This window comes from Crotalus tigris, unplaced genomic scaffold (assembly GCF_016545835.1).
Source record: "Crotalus tigris isolate CLP2741 ecotype Arizona unplaced genomic scaffold, ASM1654583v1 scf7180000019161.1078591, whole genome shotgun sequence".
Classification (NCBI taxonomy): Eukaryota; Metazoa; Chordata; class Lepidosauria; order Squamata; family Viperidae; genus Crotalus; species Crotalus tigris.
This window is the reverse complement of record NW_024097408.1, coordinates 356736-375981: the sequence shown is the minus strand read 5'-3', so window position 1 is coordinate 375981 and position 19246 is coordinate 356736. Positions and strand designations below refer to the sequence as shown.

Below are 19246 nucleotides of genomic sequence, written 5' to 3'. Positions count from 1 at the left end.
TACTGTACTGTAATGGAAATCCATTACAGCATTGCTTATTGCTCTGTAAATATGGTTCTTTTCTCAAACAGATCAGTTAAATTCTGCAAGCTTTTTTTCTGTGACACAACATTCAGACTCTTATAAAAGGATTATATATAATATTTTTATATATTAAACTTGTCTCTTTCTTCCCCCCCCCCCCAACCCATAAAATAGCCCATAATGTTGAGTGGAGAGGCTTATAAGAAAAGACAAAAGCAGTTTGACTTTCAAAACTTTATTTCAGATACCTTCTGGAAAAAAGTCATTATAGGAATGCCTCTGCCCCTTTTAGAATTTCAGGCCAATTACAAAGTTTGACCGCAGAGAGAACTTAGGCACTCCATACATGTGCCTTCTCTGGCAAAGGCAGGACAACAAAACAACCGTGTCCAATATCATGTTGCTGGTTTGATGTCAACCTTCTGAAAACTGCCGGTAAAGTGATTCTAATTTGGAGTCTGTAAACTGAGGCACAAAATTAATCTTGAGAATTTCAGAGAAACCCTCCTCAAGGGATGGCTCCACATACTTGCTCCTGTTAAAAAAAAATAATAATCATTAAGTAGTCCCCAGGGTTGGGAACATTTCTTCTTCTTGTGCCATATCCGTTAACAGATGTTGGCGATCCTGTTTTTATCAGCAGCCGCACAAAAAAGTGCTGCTGAGTTTTGTCCAAACCAGTCCCTTAGATTTTGAAGCCATTTACAGAGTTTTATTTAGCCATGCTATTGGATTTTTTGCAAGGATGGAAAGTGCCTAAGAAAGCAAAAAGTCAATAGTGACAACCCATGACCTATTAGGCCATTCTTCTTTCTAGATGTAATATAGGTTTGCCCTATTTTATATTTCTCCTCCCTTCATGAAAGGTCCAGTGGCATCTATCCCTGCAGGTCAGAGGTGGAACAAAGGGAGCCACTGACTGCAACACACATTTCAGTGTGTTTCAAAGGGCCCTCTCCTTCCAGAGAGAAAGGCTTACCTATCAACTGCTAGTGCAAGGCAAACCCTCCCCCCTCCTCGTGAACCCTCTCTCCAACAAACACCGAAGTTGCTTCCTTGTCCTTCCTCGCCAGCCCTCACCATTAGAGAGAATTTACTTCTGGCCTCAGTGCAAAGCAGCCAATGGCTGATTGGACATAGGGACCAGAGGGAAGCAAGAAAAAGGGTGGGGGGTATGTCCCTCCCATCTCTCCTTGCACCACGCAACCTGTGTATTCTTGGGAAGTATAATTGGAAGGCATGGCACTGAAGAGACTCCCAACTTCCCCAAATTTCATTATCACGGGGTTCATGGATTCTGGCATCCTATATGTTGGCCCATTAGAATTAATTTAGTTCAGTGTTTCTCAACCTTGACAATTTTAAGGCATGTGGACTTCAACTCCCAGAATTCCACAGCCAGCAATGCTGGCTGTGGAATTCTGGGAGTTGAAGTCCACATGCCTTAAAATTGTCAAGGTTGAGAAACACTGATTTAGTTGAATAATTGTTGCCCTATACTTTCCAGCTTCATCCAATTGAAGCTTACAGATATGAGAGTTTTATTTCTTTATAGATAAGTAAAGAAAAGAAAGTTTTATTCTCAGTTAACTCCTTGATTGTTGTTGGAGGGTAATATGCTGACTGTAAACCGCTTAGAGCTGTAAAGTGCTATGAAGCGGTATATAAGTGCTATTGCTATTATATTTGGCAGGGAAAGCCTGTTTGTAACTTAACATCTCGAGAACTGCTAATTAGCTTTTTGAATTCAGCTTTTGGAAAGAACAGCTACTTCTAACTCCCCAACAAAGATAGCTTAGCACTCTGAGAATAAATGCCCAGGAAGGAATAGTTTTCCATTCCTGTTCTCCCTCTTTTCAGAAACTTACTTATAGGTATTCAATACAATGTTATTCACAGGCACATGTTCTTTTTCTGTCATCTCTCGGAACTGAAAAAGAAAAAGCAGAGCATTCTAGTCAGCAGAATATAGTGATGGGAAAAACAAATTGGATAGTATTTAAGTTTCAAAACAAATACAGTACAGGGAGTCTTTGACTTATGACCACAAATAAGTTCAAATTTTGTGTTACTAAATGAGAAAGTTATTAAGTAAATTTTGCCCCACTTTACAATCTTTCTTGCCACAGTTGTTAAGTAAGTCACTGCAGTTAAGTTAGTAACACAGTTGTTAAGTGAATCTGGCTTCCCCATTGACTTTGCTTGTCAGAAGATTGCAAAACATGAACATATGACCCCAGGATACTTGCAACACTCATAAACCAGTTGCCAGGCATCCAAATTCTGATCACATGACCATGGGGATGTTGCAATGATCTGAAATGTGAAAAACTCATAAGTCACTTTTTTCAGTAACGTAACTTCAAACAGTTACTAAGGCTACCTGTAGTCCTCAACTTCCAATTGCAATTGGTACTGGAATCTTCATTGCTAAGGGAGGCACTTGAAAAGTGCCACCACATTGTTTAGTGATGGCAAAACCAGTTGCCACCATTAACCGAGACAACTTCCTGCCTGACTTTTCATAACCAGAAGCTGTGAATGCTTCAACACTGGAAGTTTTTAAGAGACTGGACAATCATTTGTCTGAAATGGTACAGGGTTTCCTGCTTGAGCAGGGGGTTGGACTAGAAGACCTCCAAGGTTCCTTCCAACTCATCATCATCATTATAAATTATCCAAGTCATTGGGGAAACTGCAAGTGTTAGGTAGCTCACATGCAGATAGACAGGTAAGTGGTTGCTCTGGGTGGGGAAGGGTGCAGGGGAGATATGCCGGGTCAAGGAGGGAGCAAGGGGGATGTACAAGGGAAGTGAGGTGAGGCTGGGAGAAGGTGTAAGTGAGATGCAGCAAGGGTTAGGGTGTGCAGGAAGTACAGCAAGTGTTTAAGGGCATTGCATGGATTGGGGAGGGTGTGAGAAGCTGTCAAGCTCAGGGTATGCAGGGGTATGCAAATGGCCAGCATTATGGAGTGTAGATGGGCTGAGGGGTTCCGTAGTTAGGGGAGACTTTATGTAATCTGCAACCTTCCCAATTGGCTTCTCCAGACTTTTTGGGGAAGTTAGCAGGGAAATTTGCAAATGACAATCATTATCATCGAGTCCTGAAACTGGTCGTAAATACAAATCAGTTGCCAAGTGCCCAAAATCATATGATCGCAAGGATGCCTAGAATTCTGAGAATCGGTTGTAACCACTATTTGTTCAGCACCATTGTAACTTTGGTCACTGAATGAATATTATAAATGAGAGGTCCTTGGTGCTCTCTGAGCTTATTTTCTTGCAGATATTTCATTTCCTAAACTAGGTAATATCATGAATGCTAGTTTTAATGTTATCTAGTAACCTAGTTAGTGCTAACCTAATGTTACCTAGTTTGGGTAATGAAACGTCTGCAAGAAAACACGAAAGCTCAGAGAGTACCAAGGACTCCTCATGTCAACCCTGAGCTACAAATGTTCTCCTTTATTGGAATATTATAAATCAAGGACTACTTACTCATTTAGAGAGAGACAGTAGAATATCATTTATCTACAGGGAACACCAGGTACTGATTTGGCTAATGGGATAAATAATTTTTAGGAAGGGCTTTGTCAGGTCTTGTAAGATTCCAGAATCAAATCTTTCACCTTCAAAGACAGAATACTTGCACTAGAAAAAACTGTAAGCTACCAACACTACATTCATTTTTAGGCAAAAATGTGACTTATGGCAAAAAAAATTTCTAGGGATGTAAAACTATTCAGATTCAATGTGGAAAAGATGTGTTGGTCTATCTATATCTGTCAGTGGCTCTTGAAGCACCTTCTTCAAACCTAATAGTGGCACACTTCTAATCTACTTACAAACTCACGTATTTTTGGAGATGCCATAATTTATACATAGCTTGCTACTGCTCTGTGTCAATGGTTCTAGAATTTAGATTCCTGGTTGGATTATAAGAGAAAAGGAGGGAATCCTGCAAGTCCTCAAAAGAGGAGTAGAGAAGGGGACTGAATTCAAAGAAATTTGTTTCCCAATTGAAGAAAGTATATCATGGTATAAGGCAGCAATTTTAAAATGGGTGGACTTTTTAAAATTCTGCCTTTATTATTTTAATAATTCAAGATCGTGAACATGCCTAATACTCCTTTCTTTTCCTAGATTCCCTTTAACAGCAACTCTGTGTGGTGAGTTGAACTCAGAGTAACTGGCCTAAAGGAGGATTAGAACTTAGTTTGCTGGTTTCTAGCTTGGTGCCTCAACCACTAGGCTGAGCTGATTCACTGGGAATTGAAGTTCACCTATCTTAAAATTGCTGAGATTGAGAAACAGTGATCCAAAGTACTTACTCTGTTGTTATGCTTGGCTTGTTCCAATGAGGCAGTAAAAAGAAAGCAGCGGCAGGGAACCCTGGCCTTCTTAGCACATTCAGTGTACCTAGATAAGGGAGCAGCATTTTAATTTCTCAACTTGTCCAATTCTTTTCCATCTTTGGGCTTGCAGCTTAAACATCTGCTAAAGGGCGGAACCTTTACCTGCTTCTTGATTCCAGGTCAGGATTGGTATTATCCACTACTACACTCTTTCCTGCTTGCAGTGATGTTTCACACAATGTCACACATTTCTTCCATGAACCAAGTGTGTCCTGAAGGGGAGAAAGGCAGGATATAAAGGAAGCAAGCAATAAAACATGGTGAGAAGAGTTTTAATCTCCCATTGCTTACCTGGTTGATGTATGCATATCCAACTGAAACCAAATGTCTCTTCAAAAAAGTTGATTTGCCAGCTGGAGTGAAGAAAAATAAAGGGGAGAGGGAGTATAAACAGTGGAGTAAAGCAGAGATTTCTAAAAGTCTAGAGAATTCAAAAAACATCGGCAATACATGCCTTAATATGGGCACACATTTCTTTAAAATGGCATCCATGTTCCTTGCAACATTCACAACTGGCAGTCAAAAGACAAGATAAAAAAATCAAATCCTTACTTTCACAACATGTGCACAAACATAATCACAGTTTCAACACAGTTTCAACCATACTAGACCAAGCCAAATCCAAAAATGCTAGAGAATTCCTGGAAACCTGGCACTCTGACAAACTGGCCATCAATAGACATAAACATCTATATGCCATTCAAAACAGACAATCAACAAGCGAAAAAGGGAACCAAAAGACCAGAACACCTCCGCACCAGCACACTCATATGAACAGAAATTAACACCAACAATCAAGATCAACAATCAAGAAGCAAACAATATCCCAATCAAGAACTGCCAAACAAGTTAACAGTAAATAGCCCAACTAAAGAACCACCAAGACCACTCCCAATAACACTGACAGGGCAAGCCACTAGATCAGTGATGGCGAGCCTTTTAGAGACCAAGTGCCCCCAAACCGCCCCCACCCCATCCCATGTCCCGTTCCCCACCCCACCCCAACTGCCCACAGGACCACCCACCGCCTTCATGGCCCACCACAGATTGCCCAGGAGGCCCAGCAGCGCCATGGTGACCACACCCTCTGCCTGTGCCCCACAGCATCATCTGCACACGACAGGGCGCGAGGGTGGAGTCTTGTCCCCGCTGCCCGGCTGCCATGTCTTGGCTGTGCTGCTCCGCATGGGCTGCGCCTGGGGATGACTGTCCTCCAGGGGAGCTGCTGGTGAGGAGGGGGCTGTGGGGGGAGGCAGGCCTGGGGCGATGGCATGTGTGCCCACAGAGAGGGCTCTGAGTGCCGCTTCTGGCACATGTGCCATAGGATTGCCACCACTGCACTGGATTATAAAATGAGAGCAAAGCCCACTCCCTATTAGCACTGATGATGTTACCTAGCCCCGATAATGTCTGCCAGAAAACAATCAAGCTCAGAGAGCACCAAGGACCCCTCACTTCAACCCTGAACTACAAATATTTTCTTATCTGGTAGGGCTATGTAACATTCCAGATTCCCACCAGAAAAAAAAGATCCACACTGGATGTAAGGCTCATTGTGGAAATGAATTTTCCAGTAGCTTTAAGAACTTGCTAATAGTATGCATCTCACATCAGTTCCAATCACCATTTCTCTTTTGAAACAGGATTACTGCATTTCTTTATTTTTAAACCTCGAAAAGAAAATTTATTTTTCAGAATATTCCTCATCTACAGCACAAACCTCTTCTGAGGAGCAGATTATCTCATGTTCCTGGCTAATCAAAGGGGGGGGGGAAGCTTAAAGAAGTATTTTATACAACACATTAACTCATGATTAAATGAACTATGGTTTATTGAATTCCAGGCTTCATGCTGCACTCTAACTAGCCAACTACTTGTTAAACAAACGTACACAAAGCCCATCAAATGGCTGTGATTGAAACTAGTTCTGGGCTCACCACTTGACCATATGGAAATCTAGCAGATGACAAGACTAAAAGTTCAGAGAACTTGAAGGCTTCACGTTTTGCAGGCTCCTGAGATGCAAAGATGATCACTCACCAGCAGGGAAACCAACAGCCACAACCAACTCTGAGGAAGATGGGATCAGGCAAGCACTGGGGGGATCATACAGTTGAGCTTTAGGATCCACTGCCCGCTAGGTTAGGGGGTAAAGAGAAAAGTAGTGTTTTAATACTAAAATATAAATTTGAAACCTGGATTTGCCCTGCAAATCTTGATTGTGCCTAATTTTTTTACCTGTTCTCCTAATTTTGCAGCTTATTAGATTTTACTGGGCCCAGTATCATTAATGTTAAAAACCACATATTTTTCAAGAAGCAGAGTATTAATATAACGTGAACGTAAAAGAACATAGTTTAAAATAATGCCTAGTTTGTGAAACAGAACAGCATTTCTCTTGTCGTTTTCAATGACTTTATTATTTTAACCTGGTGCAACTTCTAGATCAGGGGTTTTACTTTTTATGATAAAACAATAAATAATATAAAAAGATAACAAATAAATAAATGCTGGAAGAGAAGCTAGTTTAAAAGACAGAAAAGTGACTCACAGGGTCAAAGTCAGGAAGTGCAAATGGTGCCTGTTTCCAACCCAGGAAATATTCTTCAGGCGTGTGGAAGGGAAGCCCAGCATTCAAAGCAAACTGTGTGAATAAGCAGGATAGCTTTTAATGCCGAGGAAGCAGTTTTCTGGCTTCCTGAAGATATGTGTGCTCAAATCCAAGTACATCCAGTTTGCCTCTGATCCTGTTCATTTTGCATCACTTGTTTCTAGGTTTGCTGAAAATCTGAACCTGGAACCAGATCTGAGATAATGCATATAACCTTTCGCCTTCAAAGATTTCACTACTGACACATTATCTTTCTTTTTACAAACTAAGAGATAGTACCTTGTTTTAAAAGAAAAAGGTTCAGACTGGCTGCCAAATTTCTTACTAAAGCTATTCTTTTTAGTTTCAGAAGTTTGTAATTTTTGATGCAAAAAATAATTGTTGTAGCTCTTAAAGCAGTGCTGGGAGAATCTGTGGGTCTTGGCATAATGCTGATCTGAGCAGCTCCAGAGTCATAGGATTCTTGTTCATACGTGAAAGTGAGTAAATTGAAAGGAATAATGCAGATGTAAAGACTACCCACTCATAGTTGTGTATTCTCTGCTGGTGCTATTCTAGCTCTGGCTGTGGAGAAATGCATATCCATGCAGCTTTTCTGCATTTGTTCCCAGCAATAAACTCCTGCAAATTCCTCTTTTTCACTGTTTAGACTGCCAAATCCTTCCGAGACCTCTAATTATCTTTCTTTGCCCCTAGAAATTTAATTAACATTATAGCCCTGTTTAGCTTAATTATGACTTCTATAATTTAGAGTAAATATTTTGAACTTTAGCAATTCTTACATTCAAACAAAGAAATGATCACATATATAATTCTGGCTCAGCTTTCCTATTTATTATAGGATATATTAGAGATTTAAAGAGAGGAAAATAAAATGAGAGAGGTAAAAATATCTCTTCCAATTTTACTGGAAAATTATTAAAAACTGCCTAACATGCTTAGAAAAAGCAGCCAGCATTTTTTGAATTTTTTTTTAAAGTTGGGTTTATTTTATCTCAGGGGAAAAAAATAAATGTATAAACTCTGAATCTGACTGAAAGCAGAAAGGGAAACTTACTGTCACACTGAATCCTGCATACATAGTCCTTGTGTCAAACTATCATATCAGAGACAACTAAAGACTAAAGAACCTATCAATCATCCTGAAAGCTGGATTAAAAACAAAAGAAACAGTAGAGATACATGTGCTCTCAAATTGATTATATTTTGATCTCAAAAGTTCAAAATGATTAATCCTCAGACAAGAAAGACTGTAAGATGTATGAAGGAGTAGGTTTTCCCTCTTACCAGACGGTCACTGCAAGAAAAATCTTTCTTCTTCTGCCCAGGGGCCCAGTTTGCTGGACGTCCAGCAGCATCTATGAATGAGAAGAAAGATATGAACACATCCATTACCATGAGATGGGAAACTGATCCCTAGGATATCAATAATAACTTTAAAAACTGGGCTTTGACTGTGAAGGCCTAGAAATATTATTGGCTAGGACAACAAAAGTAGATTCTGGGAGTGAGACAAATCTACTCTTCTACTGTTATATCAAATGGCCTTCCTGGTGGCAGAACTCACCCTGGTGGCACATGGTTAGAATGTAGTATTGCTAGCTAACTTTGCCCACAGCCATGAGTTCAATCCTGACGGGCTCAAGGTTGACTCAATCTTCTATCCTTCTGAGGTTGGTAAAATGAGGACCCAGATTATTGGGGGCAATATGCTAATATTGTAAACCACCCAGAGAGTGCTGTAAAGCACTATGGGGCTGTTATATAAGTCTGTGTGCTATCCCTATTGCTTCCTTTGCGCTTGACTCACCTCCTACATAGACACTGTCTTGCAAAGACACTTCTAAGCCACCATTTGCCTTGAAAGAAAGGGGAGAGAGAGAAAAAGGGAAAATCCAGACATGGAATGGCAGACTATGCTTTTGCTCTTCCCAGCCCTCTCCATTCACACACCCTCTTTTAGTACCTTTTTGCACAGATAATCCCACATGCCAAGGACAGGTTTGCGGTACATTCCTGAATGGGTTGCCACAAAGACCTGCAGAGAAAGGGAGATAATAAAAATGAATACTCCAATTGGTCCTGGATCCCATCCTTCTCTCAAAAGCTGATTCTTACTTTTAGCAATACTATTTTGACTTGGATTGAATCTTATGATAAATATTCCTTAATTATAATTAATAATATAATTAATTAATAATTACTAGTCTACTCCCAACTGATCAATTCCTCACAGGTGGCATAGGTGAACGAGGAGCTGGAACATTTCTGCAGGATTACCCATCTGGGATACCTGATTCATCTTTTATCACCTCAAAATGACAGTGGAGCTGTAGCAATTGTAAGAGACTACAAGCGGGCAAAGAGCAAACAGATACAACGTTTGAAGAGAACGAGCAAAGCAGCCATTCATTTTAACTGAGGGTCAATGGCTATTATTATTTCCTTCCTTCCTTCCTTCCTTCCTTCCTTCCTTCCTTCCTTCCTTCCTTCCTTCCTTCCTTCCTTCCTTCCTTCCTTCCTTCCTTCCTTCTTCCCCTCCCCTCCCTTGTTGCAACCAAAATAAAGGCTGTATAAGAACATAATTTGGAGAGATAAGAAACCTTCCCCGATTTGTCAAATATAATTTTATATAAAAACCTACTTTCTACTTGAAAATATTTGTGGTATAGTTTTCCTTTAAATCCTAATGGATTCACAAGACAATTTAATAAAATAAAATAAAAACTATACTACTAAAGTTATATACTAGAAGAAAAGCATGTGACTAGTATGAATAACATGCAAAATAAAACATACAAAAATTAGCTGAATAATGGTTATTTATTACCTTTAAACTTTCTCTCAAATAGAATAGCGTTCCCTAACTTACACTCCCATGTCAAATATTTCAAATGATGGGCGTTGCAAATTCAGCCCATCTAAAAAGGACAGCAAACGAGACAATATAATGTAAATGTTATAATTTGCTGCTTGAATTCCTAATTACAGAAAACAAAGCAAACCTCTCTTCCTAGAAATCACTACAATTTAGGCACTACAACCTAGAAACACTTAATGCTCTCCTATCTTTTCCTTCTGGGTCCAAATCTTGACATTTTACTGAAACCATATTTTCTTTTCCACATTTTCTATATTCTATGTGCCATGATATGCAACATAACAATTATTTAACTGCTGTTAGCTGCCAAAAGTTGTCGTGATGAGATGAGCAGCCATAAAATTGGAAAATGAAAAAAATATTTCATAAGACTAACTGGACTTTGCCACAGACATCCAAAGCCACTTCTGATCAACCTGCTTATTTTGCCGAGCAACCTGGGTGAGATACTGTTTCTCCTACCCACTCACCTGCAACAAGACACCCAATTGCTCAATCACTGCTTCTACTTTAGCTTTGAAAACTTCGGGCCTAAGGCGCCCACGGCCAATGCTCAGTTGATTGGTGAAGATCACAAGCTGCCAATGAGATGGAAAAGAAGGGATTACTTACAGTGAGAAGAGGGTAACAGAGAGAAAATGGATTTGAGACAAGAAGGGCCATACCTTGTATCCTTCACTCTGAAGTTGCTTCAGCTTGTGAGGTACTTCAGGGTACAGGATCCTGCAAATCAGGGAAAAAGTTAAGGCTGCTCTCTATATGCTCATGCTATTACCATCACTAGAAATATGTAATCCTTAATAAAGAAATGGCACTCCAAATTCCACTTTTAGTCCTTCACTCTGCAAAAATGCTCTCACACAGTATTTGATCTTTCCTAATGCAAACATAATTAATCCCCATTCTTCAATTTTGTTTTTAATATTCTATCTGACTTGAAGGAACTCCAGGTGATGTAATTCCCTTCTTCCTTCATTTACACCAATGAAAATGCTGGCATGTTAGGTCAGGGCTAGAGAATGAGATAGGCTTAAGTCTTCCAGTGGCTTCAAAGCTGGCTGAGGACTTCATGCCAATTTTCCCTGGCAGGACACTAGTGACTTCAGTGGCCTGATGATATTTACATGGCTGCCTTTTAATAAATATATTCTCTGGTGATCAATCATCATGACAATCAAACTAAAGTATTAAAAATACAAAATAAATGCAAATTAAAACTTTCCTTCTAATAACAACACAGATGAAGAATCTGGATTTCCTTTACAACAGCCTTCCCAATGTAAAGGACTGTAATTTCATTTTATAGTTCAAAAAATTTGGAGGGAATCAGTTTGGAGAGAGTGACTTATACCCTTTCCCTTTCCCTTGTTCCAAGGAGCTCAAGGTACAACAACCGGCTGCCCTTCTTCATCAGGCATCATCTCCACAGCAGATTCCACAGGTTTCAAAGAAAATAGTTTCAAATCTAGCACTCTTCACCTAAATGAATTTCCACACCAACTAACTGGCTGTCTAGAAACCTGTTCCCCCTTCTACATCCCTTAGCTCTGTACTTACCTCCAGTCATCAGGATTTATAGGAAACACTTTTCCAGATTGTGTTGTGATAAGGGTTCCATCCAGATCAAATCCTGCCACCTGGGTGAAAACCATCCAATAAGCCTCACATCAAAACTGACCAGCCATCCAAAATCAGCACCACTTTGCCTGGTTTTTTATTCATATATTTCTTTATTACATTTATCTCATCTTTCATTCAGGTGCCCATGGCAGCACATATAATGTTCATCTCTTCCATTTTCAATGTACCAACTCTTATGAGGTAGGTTGGGCTCAGAGAGACAGAGAAAGAGCGACTGGCCTAAAGTCACCCAATGGTTCCGTAGATTTTTCAGGAATTTCTTCAGACCTTACCAAAACAGGACATTACTTGCCAGACCTGGTGATTATGAGATCATTGCAAGATATTCTTTTAACAATAAGAATCACCCAAATACACAAATTCCCTAAACTGCCTCTAATTATGATAGTATAGTAATAATTGAAATTGGAGCTGTCTCCAATAGAAATATATATATTGTTTTGATCAATGGAACTTGCAACTAAATATTATATGGGGTCCTTGATGCTTGCTGAGCTCAGTTATATTCTTCTACGTATTTCATTACCCAAGTAGGTAACATCATCAATGCTAGCAAGAATTCCAAAGTTCAACTCTGAGCTACAAATATTCTTGTCTATTTGTAAATACTTTGTTAACTCCTTAATCTATGCATTATTCCTCTGCATTTGTAAACAAAGAGCAAAACCACAATAAACTGTTTTACTCTGTTGTTAAAGATAGATTTCCACTGTATTTATATAGCTCTGGACCAGTTACATAAATCTTTACTTTATATTTCAAAGAACTAGACAGAAGGTAGAAATAGTCTTTTTTTTCTTGAGCAACACCCAAATAAGCAGTATTCTTGAAGCTGCATTTCAAAAGAATAGGCAAGGAGACTTACTTTAGTACTTGGTGCTATTCCTTTTTTGGTGAAGACCAGCAGCTTGCCATGGTTCTCCCAGGAATCACACAGCTGGGGGGCCGGCTTTGAAAGAGGCTTTTGAGGAGAAGACTGTGCCTGTGCTGCCTGCGCTGCCGTCTCTTGCAGTTGCCTCAGTTTCTCAGTTATAAATGAGTCATCATCATCCTCTTCTTCAGAAGGACAGGAAACTTTGAGACGTTTGATTGTATGGGCCTTGCAATCTTCTTCTGTCTTCTTTGGAGCCTGCTTGCTGCAGAAGAATTCCAGTGGGTTTTTCTTTGCAGAGTTATCATCTTGTTCAAAGCGGATGCAATAAGGATATAGTCCGTTCACCAGGCACAGAGTCTCTCCTTCTTGGAGTGTTGTGCTGTCTCCACAATGCAGGTGTATCTCTTCCACAGATGTGGGATTTATGCCTCGCTGCCAACACATAATATGAGAACGTCATGCATAGTCAGTTGGCTCTTATACCTAGGAGGATGGTTAATTTTGAAACTGCCCCTTCTTCTGTACAAGAAGATCCCTTTGGAATCAAACAGGATACTCTAAAGTTTTCCCCAACTCACCTGTGTGACTCGAACTGACCGGTAGGCATAATTTGCCAGCAACTCCACTATGAGAACAGAGAAAGAGAAGATGGTTAATTTTCAGGATTGTGCAAAATATTTCAATGCTAAAGTTTTTTGATACTGAAACTATTCAGTTCAACTTTCCCAGAAATGTTCCAACTAATCTTACAGTGTGCTTCAAAGCTGGGTCAAGATACATTTATGAATGAAGGTGGATAGACGTGTCCCAGGATAATGTTGGAGGATCCAATCTGGGTCAGTCACTGGGACCAGCGGTTTTGTCTTCTGAGCTTCTGGACTCGTGCTGGAGCCCCCATCCTCTCAGGGAACTCCTTTCTAGCAGAGTGTATGCTGTTTTGTGTGTGATATTTATAGTGCCTGTTGTGTTGATGGCTGGCTTTTAATTTGTTGGGTGTTGTTTGCTTATGCCGCTCAGCCCTTGCCTTTTAAATACTTGATAGGCTGCATTCCTATTACTAACGAGAGGCCTGTTTCCCAGGCTTCAATCACTTCCCTGGCTGTTTTTGTGCTTGCTCATCCAACAATCTTAGTAGCTGCAAAATTGAATGTGTGTCCTTGTTCAAGATTGGATCCTGCAAGATACTTTTCAAAATTACTGTTCAATGTATAAAGCAATTCAGGAAGAATATATATATACATAAGACAAGACCAAAAAACCTCAAGTGATAGTATTTTTTTTTTAAAAAAAGAAAAGAATGGTAACCAGGTAGGGGAAGAATGGAATAGAGAGAAATAAACAAAAGGAAAGAGAAATGTGGAGAATAAAGGAAGGGAACAAGAGCAAAACAAAGGCTATTTACTTCATTTACTCAACCTTTGGAATCTTTAGTAACCCTGACCTCAGTTTTACCTCTATCATCTCCTCTTTAACAAAACAAGTGGCTAACTAGTTAACCACCACGGTGTCTGCATATATCCAAAAGTGCATAGAGGATCTCTCTGTCCTTGAAAGCATTGTTGTGAGGGTGAATGAAAAACTGTGGCTGACTTATGAGGTCTGCAAAATGCTGAAAAGCATGGAATGTGGCTTTTAAATCCGGCGGCATGCTGGCACTTAGAACAGCCAGAACAAATTTAAAAAGTGCCATAAAAGATGCAAAGCAAGCCCATTGCCAGAAAATTCAGAACTTTTTTCAGGATCCAACAAACACCAGGTGAATGTGACAAGGAATCCAGGTCATTTCAGATTATAAGGTGGCTCTATTGAGATGCAAGGACGACACGGACTTCCTAAATGAGCTGAATACATTTTTTGGAAGATTTGAGGCATCAAACAGCACTCCTGCTAGGAAAGCTGTGCCCCATCCTAACGAGCAAGTGCTTAGCTTTGATGTCACCTCTGTCCAAAAAACACTGCGGAAAGTTAATATTCAGAAAGCAGCAGACCCAGATAATATCCCTGGACGTGTTCTTACGGAATGCGCAGATGAGCTGACTTATGTTCTCGCAGATATTTTTAATCTCTCATGGCAGCAGGCAGTGGTCACATCATGTTTTAAGATGGCCATCATCTTGCCAGTGCCAAAAAAGTCCACAATTACAGGCCTCAATGATTACCGTCCAGTTGCACTGACATCCATCATTATGAAATGCTTTGAGAAGCTGATAAAAGACATTATTGTATCTAGCCTCCCACCAGATTTTTACCCCCTTCAGTTTGCTTACCAACCAAATTGCTCTACGGAGGATGCTATTTCTTCTGTTCTCCATCTGAGCTTGAGGCACTTAAGAGGAAAGAAATACTTGTGTGTTTGTTGCTTGTCGACTTCAGTTTAGCATTTAACACATTTCCCAGCATCTAGTAGATAAACTGGGCCTTTTAGGCTTAAACACTCCTTTGTGCAACTGGATTCTTGATTTTCTTACCAACAGGCCCCAATATGTGCGAGCTGGAACAAATATTTCTAATACCATTTTCTTGACACAGGTTCTCCTCAGGGCTGCGTCCTAAGTCTGCTGCTGTTCACCCATGACTGTAGTGCTAGATTTGCCACCAACCATATTGTGAAGTTCGCAGATGACACAACAGTAGTGGGCCTTATTCAGGATGACAATGAGGGTGCTTACTTACCGCAAGGAGGTTGAGGGTTTGGTGAGCTGGTGTAAGGAAAATAGTCTAGTTTTAAATACTGGAAAAATCAAAGAGATCATTGTTGATTTCAGAAAAGGAAGGCACAGCCTCACTTCTCTGTGCATTAATAATTGACTTGTGGAGATGGTTACCAGCATCAAATTCCTGGGTGCAGTTAACAAGTAGGCTGGCTTGGTCACTCAACAGTGAGATACTGGTGAAGCGGGCACAGCAGCACCTGCATTTTCTGCGTCGCATGAGAAAAGCACATCTTCCTTCCCCGATCCTTACCACTTTCTACAGAGGGACGATCGAGAGCATCCTACCATACAGCATCACAGTTTGGTTTAGAAGCATCACTTCTTCAGACAGGAAGGTGGTGCAGAGAGTGGTGACAATGGTTAAAAAGATCATTGGCAGTTCCCTCCCTCCCATCCAGGACATAGCATATAAGCGTTGCTTGAGCAGGGTCTGCAAGATTGTCTGGGACATTACACATCCTCTTTATGACCTGTTTTCCTTGTTACCTTGTACGAGGAGGCTCCGTGGTATCCGAAGCAGAACATCCAGATTCAGCCATAGCTTTGTTCCATACAGTATTAACCTTGTGAACTCTAAAACTTCCTCCTTTCGTTATGTATTCAAAATGGACAATGATTAATATTTATATGTTACTTGTATGTAAGAGTGTAGGTCTGTATATATGTTGTATATAGTATGTTTTAAATGTGTGTTATGTATGTGTACACTTGAGAGCAAGCAACTAAATTTCATTTTTAATGTGTGCTGTTGTGCCCACAGGAAAAAAATGACAATAAAGGTTATCTGAATATGAAACACTGATGAAATTTGTATTGTATACGAAAAAATAGCCAAGATAACAGAAAATATTAAAGCTTTTGGATTTCTAAAAGATAAAAAACATAGGAGAAAGATGCAAGCTTCTGTAACAGCACAGAGAATTGAATCTTAGCTAAATTTTAACATGGTTTATACAGAATACCAATTCTTTTCCAATTGCAATATTACACAGGGAGAATTCAAAAATGGTACAACTTCAGCCACTCCAAATGTTATGACAGTCAGTGAACTAACTGGGGAAGAAGAAGAAAACTTCTACAAATACCACACAAAACAGCCCAAAGCACACACTTTGTTAGAGAGAAGTTCCCTGAAGAGGAGCTCCAGTACAAGTCCAAAAGCTCAGAAGACAAAACCGCTGGTCTTGGTTACCAACCCAGATAGGATCCTGCAACATTATCTTGGGACACATATATTTGCCTTCATTTGTAAGAAAAAAATGCTCCTGAAGGCTTTGTAATAACAATGATATCTTTTCAAAAAAAGAGAAAACCTACAGACCTTGCGTTCGAGAACATTTCTTATCAGTGACAAGGGTTTCTGGACCCCTTCCTAGAACTACAGTCACACCATCAGGCAGAAGAACTGGATCATGTCGCTTATCTTGGCTGATGAGAAAGCACTGCATACTGGTGAGCATTCTGCAAGCAACAAAAGACATTTGGCTTCCAAGCAACATAGTGTGATGCTTAGTTTTCCATGATCCCCTATATAGCAAATCCCACTGAAAGCATGCAACAAATACATCCTACACTATGAACCTGTGTTGAACTTTGGGAACAGGTTAAGAAGTTGTTGCATGAAGAGAAAGAGCTAAATTTATAAAGTATTGTTCTCAGAGGCTTTAAATCAGTGTTTTTCAACCTTGGCAACTTGAAGATATGTAGAATTCAACTCCCAGAATTCCCTAGCCAACATGGCTGCCTGAATTCCAGGAGTTCAAAACTCTCATCTTCAAAATATCAAAGAAATTTTTTGCACTTATGATTCCTTCCCACTTTTATAAAAACTATGGAGGATCCCAAAACACTTTTGTTTGTATGGGGCATATTTATCCATTTTTATCCTAATAAAAATTTAAATCAGTGCATTTACAGAATATTTATTGAATCATGTAAAAATATAAAACTCATGGGATGTTAACATAAAGTATTTTTCACAAAAACCGCTATTTAAAAAAATAAATAAAAATGATTGCTTTAAATATTTGCAAATATTTTCAATAGCTGGTGAATCATTTTGATTTCACAGACCCGTAAAGAGTCTTGGGGAAGTCCAAGAGTCCTCAAGCCACACTTAAAAAGCATATTTCTAAACGATCTAAAATTCTGGGTAGCAGCCAAGGAAAGACGGAAGAAAAGGAAATAATTCAACAACCTGGACTGGGATTATATCCGCCTACGCGTGTAGAAAGGTCTTTTTATGAAAGGGAGGGTAAAACCGCCTTTCAGATTCTGTCGCCCACATGAAGTGGGAAGCAAAAGTTCCACCTTACCAAGGCTCCTAACTAAAAGGGACCATAGCACTCTTATTCTGCATCCGCAGAAACATGAAGAGGTAGCTGAGACGTTATTCCAGAATAAGAAGTCCGAAAGGCGGAACAACACCTTCCACCGATCCGAGTAGGAAGTGAACTTCATCCGCCCTCGGACGAGACAGTTTATGTAGCTTTCATCCGAAATACTCTCTTTTCTGTAGAGATAGGAAACTAGAGACAGACACACTATCTACAGGGAGAGGAGAAAACGAAAGCCATCCAATTTCGATGTTCTAAGGATGCAGAGTCATAAAGCTGGAAGAGAAAAAATCCGCTTTTAGAGGGAGATTGCCCATTAGTCTCTAAGGCTGCAGCCCGGCACACCTTTGCCCAGGAGAAATCCGCACTGTGTGTGCACAAAAACGGAATGCCACATCCTCTTTCAGAATTCAACCCTTCCTGATTCATTCTGTATAGGGAGAAACGATCTGTCTGTCTGTCTATCTGTCTATCTATCTATCTCCATCCATTTCCGCAGGGAATGATTCTACATCGCTAGAATCTTCTGATTTTTTTCCCCACCGTACGTACAAACGCAGGTGTGGGAAAACAAGAGATTGCATGCAGTCGTTGATTGAATCGCCAACACAGATTGCAGGGTAAAGATTAAAACTCCTTTATTCTCATGTGTTCTTGCTGCCATCAACACAGCAGCCCGCCCTCCCCGCCATCAATATCCCTCAACCTGGTGCTCTCCAGATAAAATTACAGTTCCAATCACTGGTGGGGAAGTCTGGTATTGTTCTCCAACGCATCTGGGGGGAGGGCACCAAGTGAAGAAGGAAAGCGTACCTAGCCACGATGGAGAAGGAAAAGACACTGATTATTCAATTGTGCTCACAATGATGTAGTTAGAAACTGCTTGTAGGGATAGATCATCATTGAAAAAAATCTATCTGTGGGATTGCTAGGATTCAAAAACGATTTGATGGCATATAATGGTTTTAAAAAGCTGCCCATCGAGTAGCGACAAATCACCCTCCCCAGACACACCTTACGCTGCGGCAAAGATCGGCCTAGTCAAATGGTTTTCTTGGCGGCTCATCCAGCCCAAGTTCGGTGCTGACAGATCCGCAGAAGCAACAGCCTCATACTCCACGGAATGGTTGGCGGCAGACCAGCCGACTTTGCATTTTAAATGAAGCACGGTCACAATTTGGACCAAGTCGGAAATAGTATACGACTCTTTTCCTATCTCTACGGTAACCCGGTACTTCGATTAGGCCCTCTTCCGGGGTAGACGAGAAGAACTGGAAATGAGTTCCGGAAACTTTGGTTCCCTTTCAAGTTGTTCCATGGGAATGAAGGGGCTCCTGTCACAAAAGGATATGTAATTTGCCAGAAATGGTCTGCGTCATTCTGAAAGGATAACCGGTAAAATAGCCTGTAATCTTTTTTAAACTTGATGCTGTTACAAACAAAAAGACGTTCAACATGGGAAGGAGTGGGACAGGAGGGCTTAAATCTGTAAAGTGAAAATTAGCATGTTGATCATGTCACTCTAACAATCTGGAATTTTAGTGTAACTGTATAGCATATTAACTGGGGAATTCTGGGAACTGAAGTCCACATTTTTTTAAATTCTTGAGGGTGAGAAACACTGAGGCATGCCTTTCTTTCTGCCCTTTTTGGTGATATGTGATTAGATTCCATGCTAAGGTCGTTCTAAATCTGAAGCAATTTACTTTATGGGGGGGAATTTCATGGGGATGATGGTCAGAAATTATTGT

The 19246-nt window shown here is 40.2% G+C and overlaps 1 protein-coding gene across 3 annotated transcripts; it reads right to left on the bottom strand.

Moving 5' to 3' along the window:
- Nucleotides 1-243: 243 nt before the first annotated feature.
- LOC120315594 (polynucleotide kinase 3'-phosphatase) lies at nucleotides 244-18683 on the bottom strand. 3 transcript variants are annotated; one of them, XM_039360224.1, is made up of 18 exons: nucleotides 18510-18683; nucleotides 17357-17771; nucleotides 16481-16620; nucleotides 13024-13070; nucleotides 12437-12877; nucleotides 11488-11567; nucleotides 10596-10653; nucleotides 10401-10508; nucleotides 9016-9087; nucleotides 8860-8908; nucleotides 8337-8407; nucleotides 6990-7082; nucleotides 6479-6575; nucleotides 4730-4791; nucleotides 4541-4650; nucleotides 4355-4442; nucleotides 1893-1954; nucleotides 244-559 (listed from the first exon to the last, which is right to left on the bottom strand). In XM_039360224.1, the coding sequence occupies exons 3-18, from the start codon at nucleotides 16617-16619 to the stop codon at nucleotides 439-441; spliced, it is 1698 nt and encodes a 565-aa protein (XP_039216158.1). In that variant the 5' UTR covers nucleotide 16620; nucleotides 17357-17771; nucleotides 18510-18683; the 3' UTR covers nucleotides 244-438. The 3 variants fall into 3 exon arrangements, with proteins under 3 accessions (XP_039216158.1, XP_039216157.1, XP_039216159.1); XM_039360223.1 differs by having other exon boundaries at nucleotides 17475-17771; nucleotides 18510-18682; XM_039360225.1 differs by lacking the exon at nucleotides 17357-17771.
- Between the last annotated feature and the right edge of the window lie 563 nt (nucleotides 18684-19246).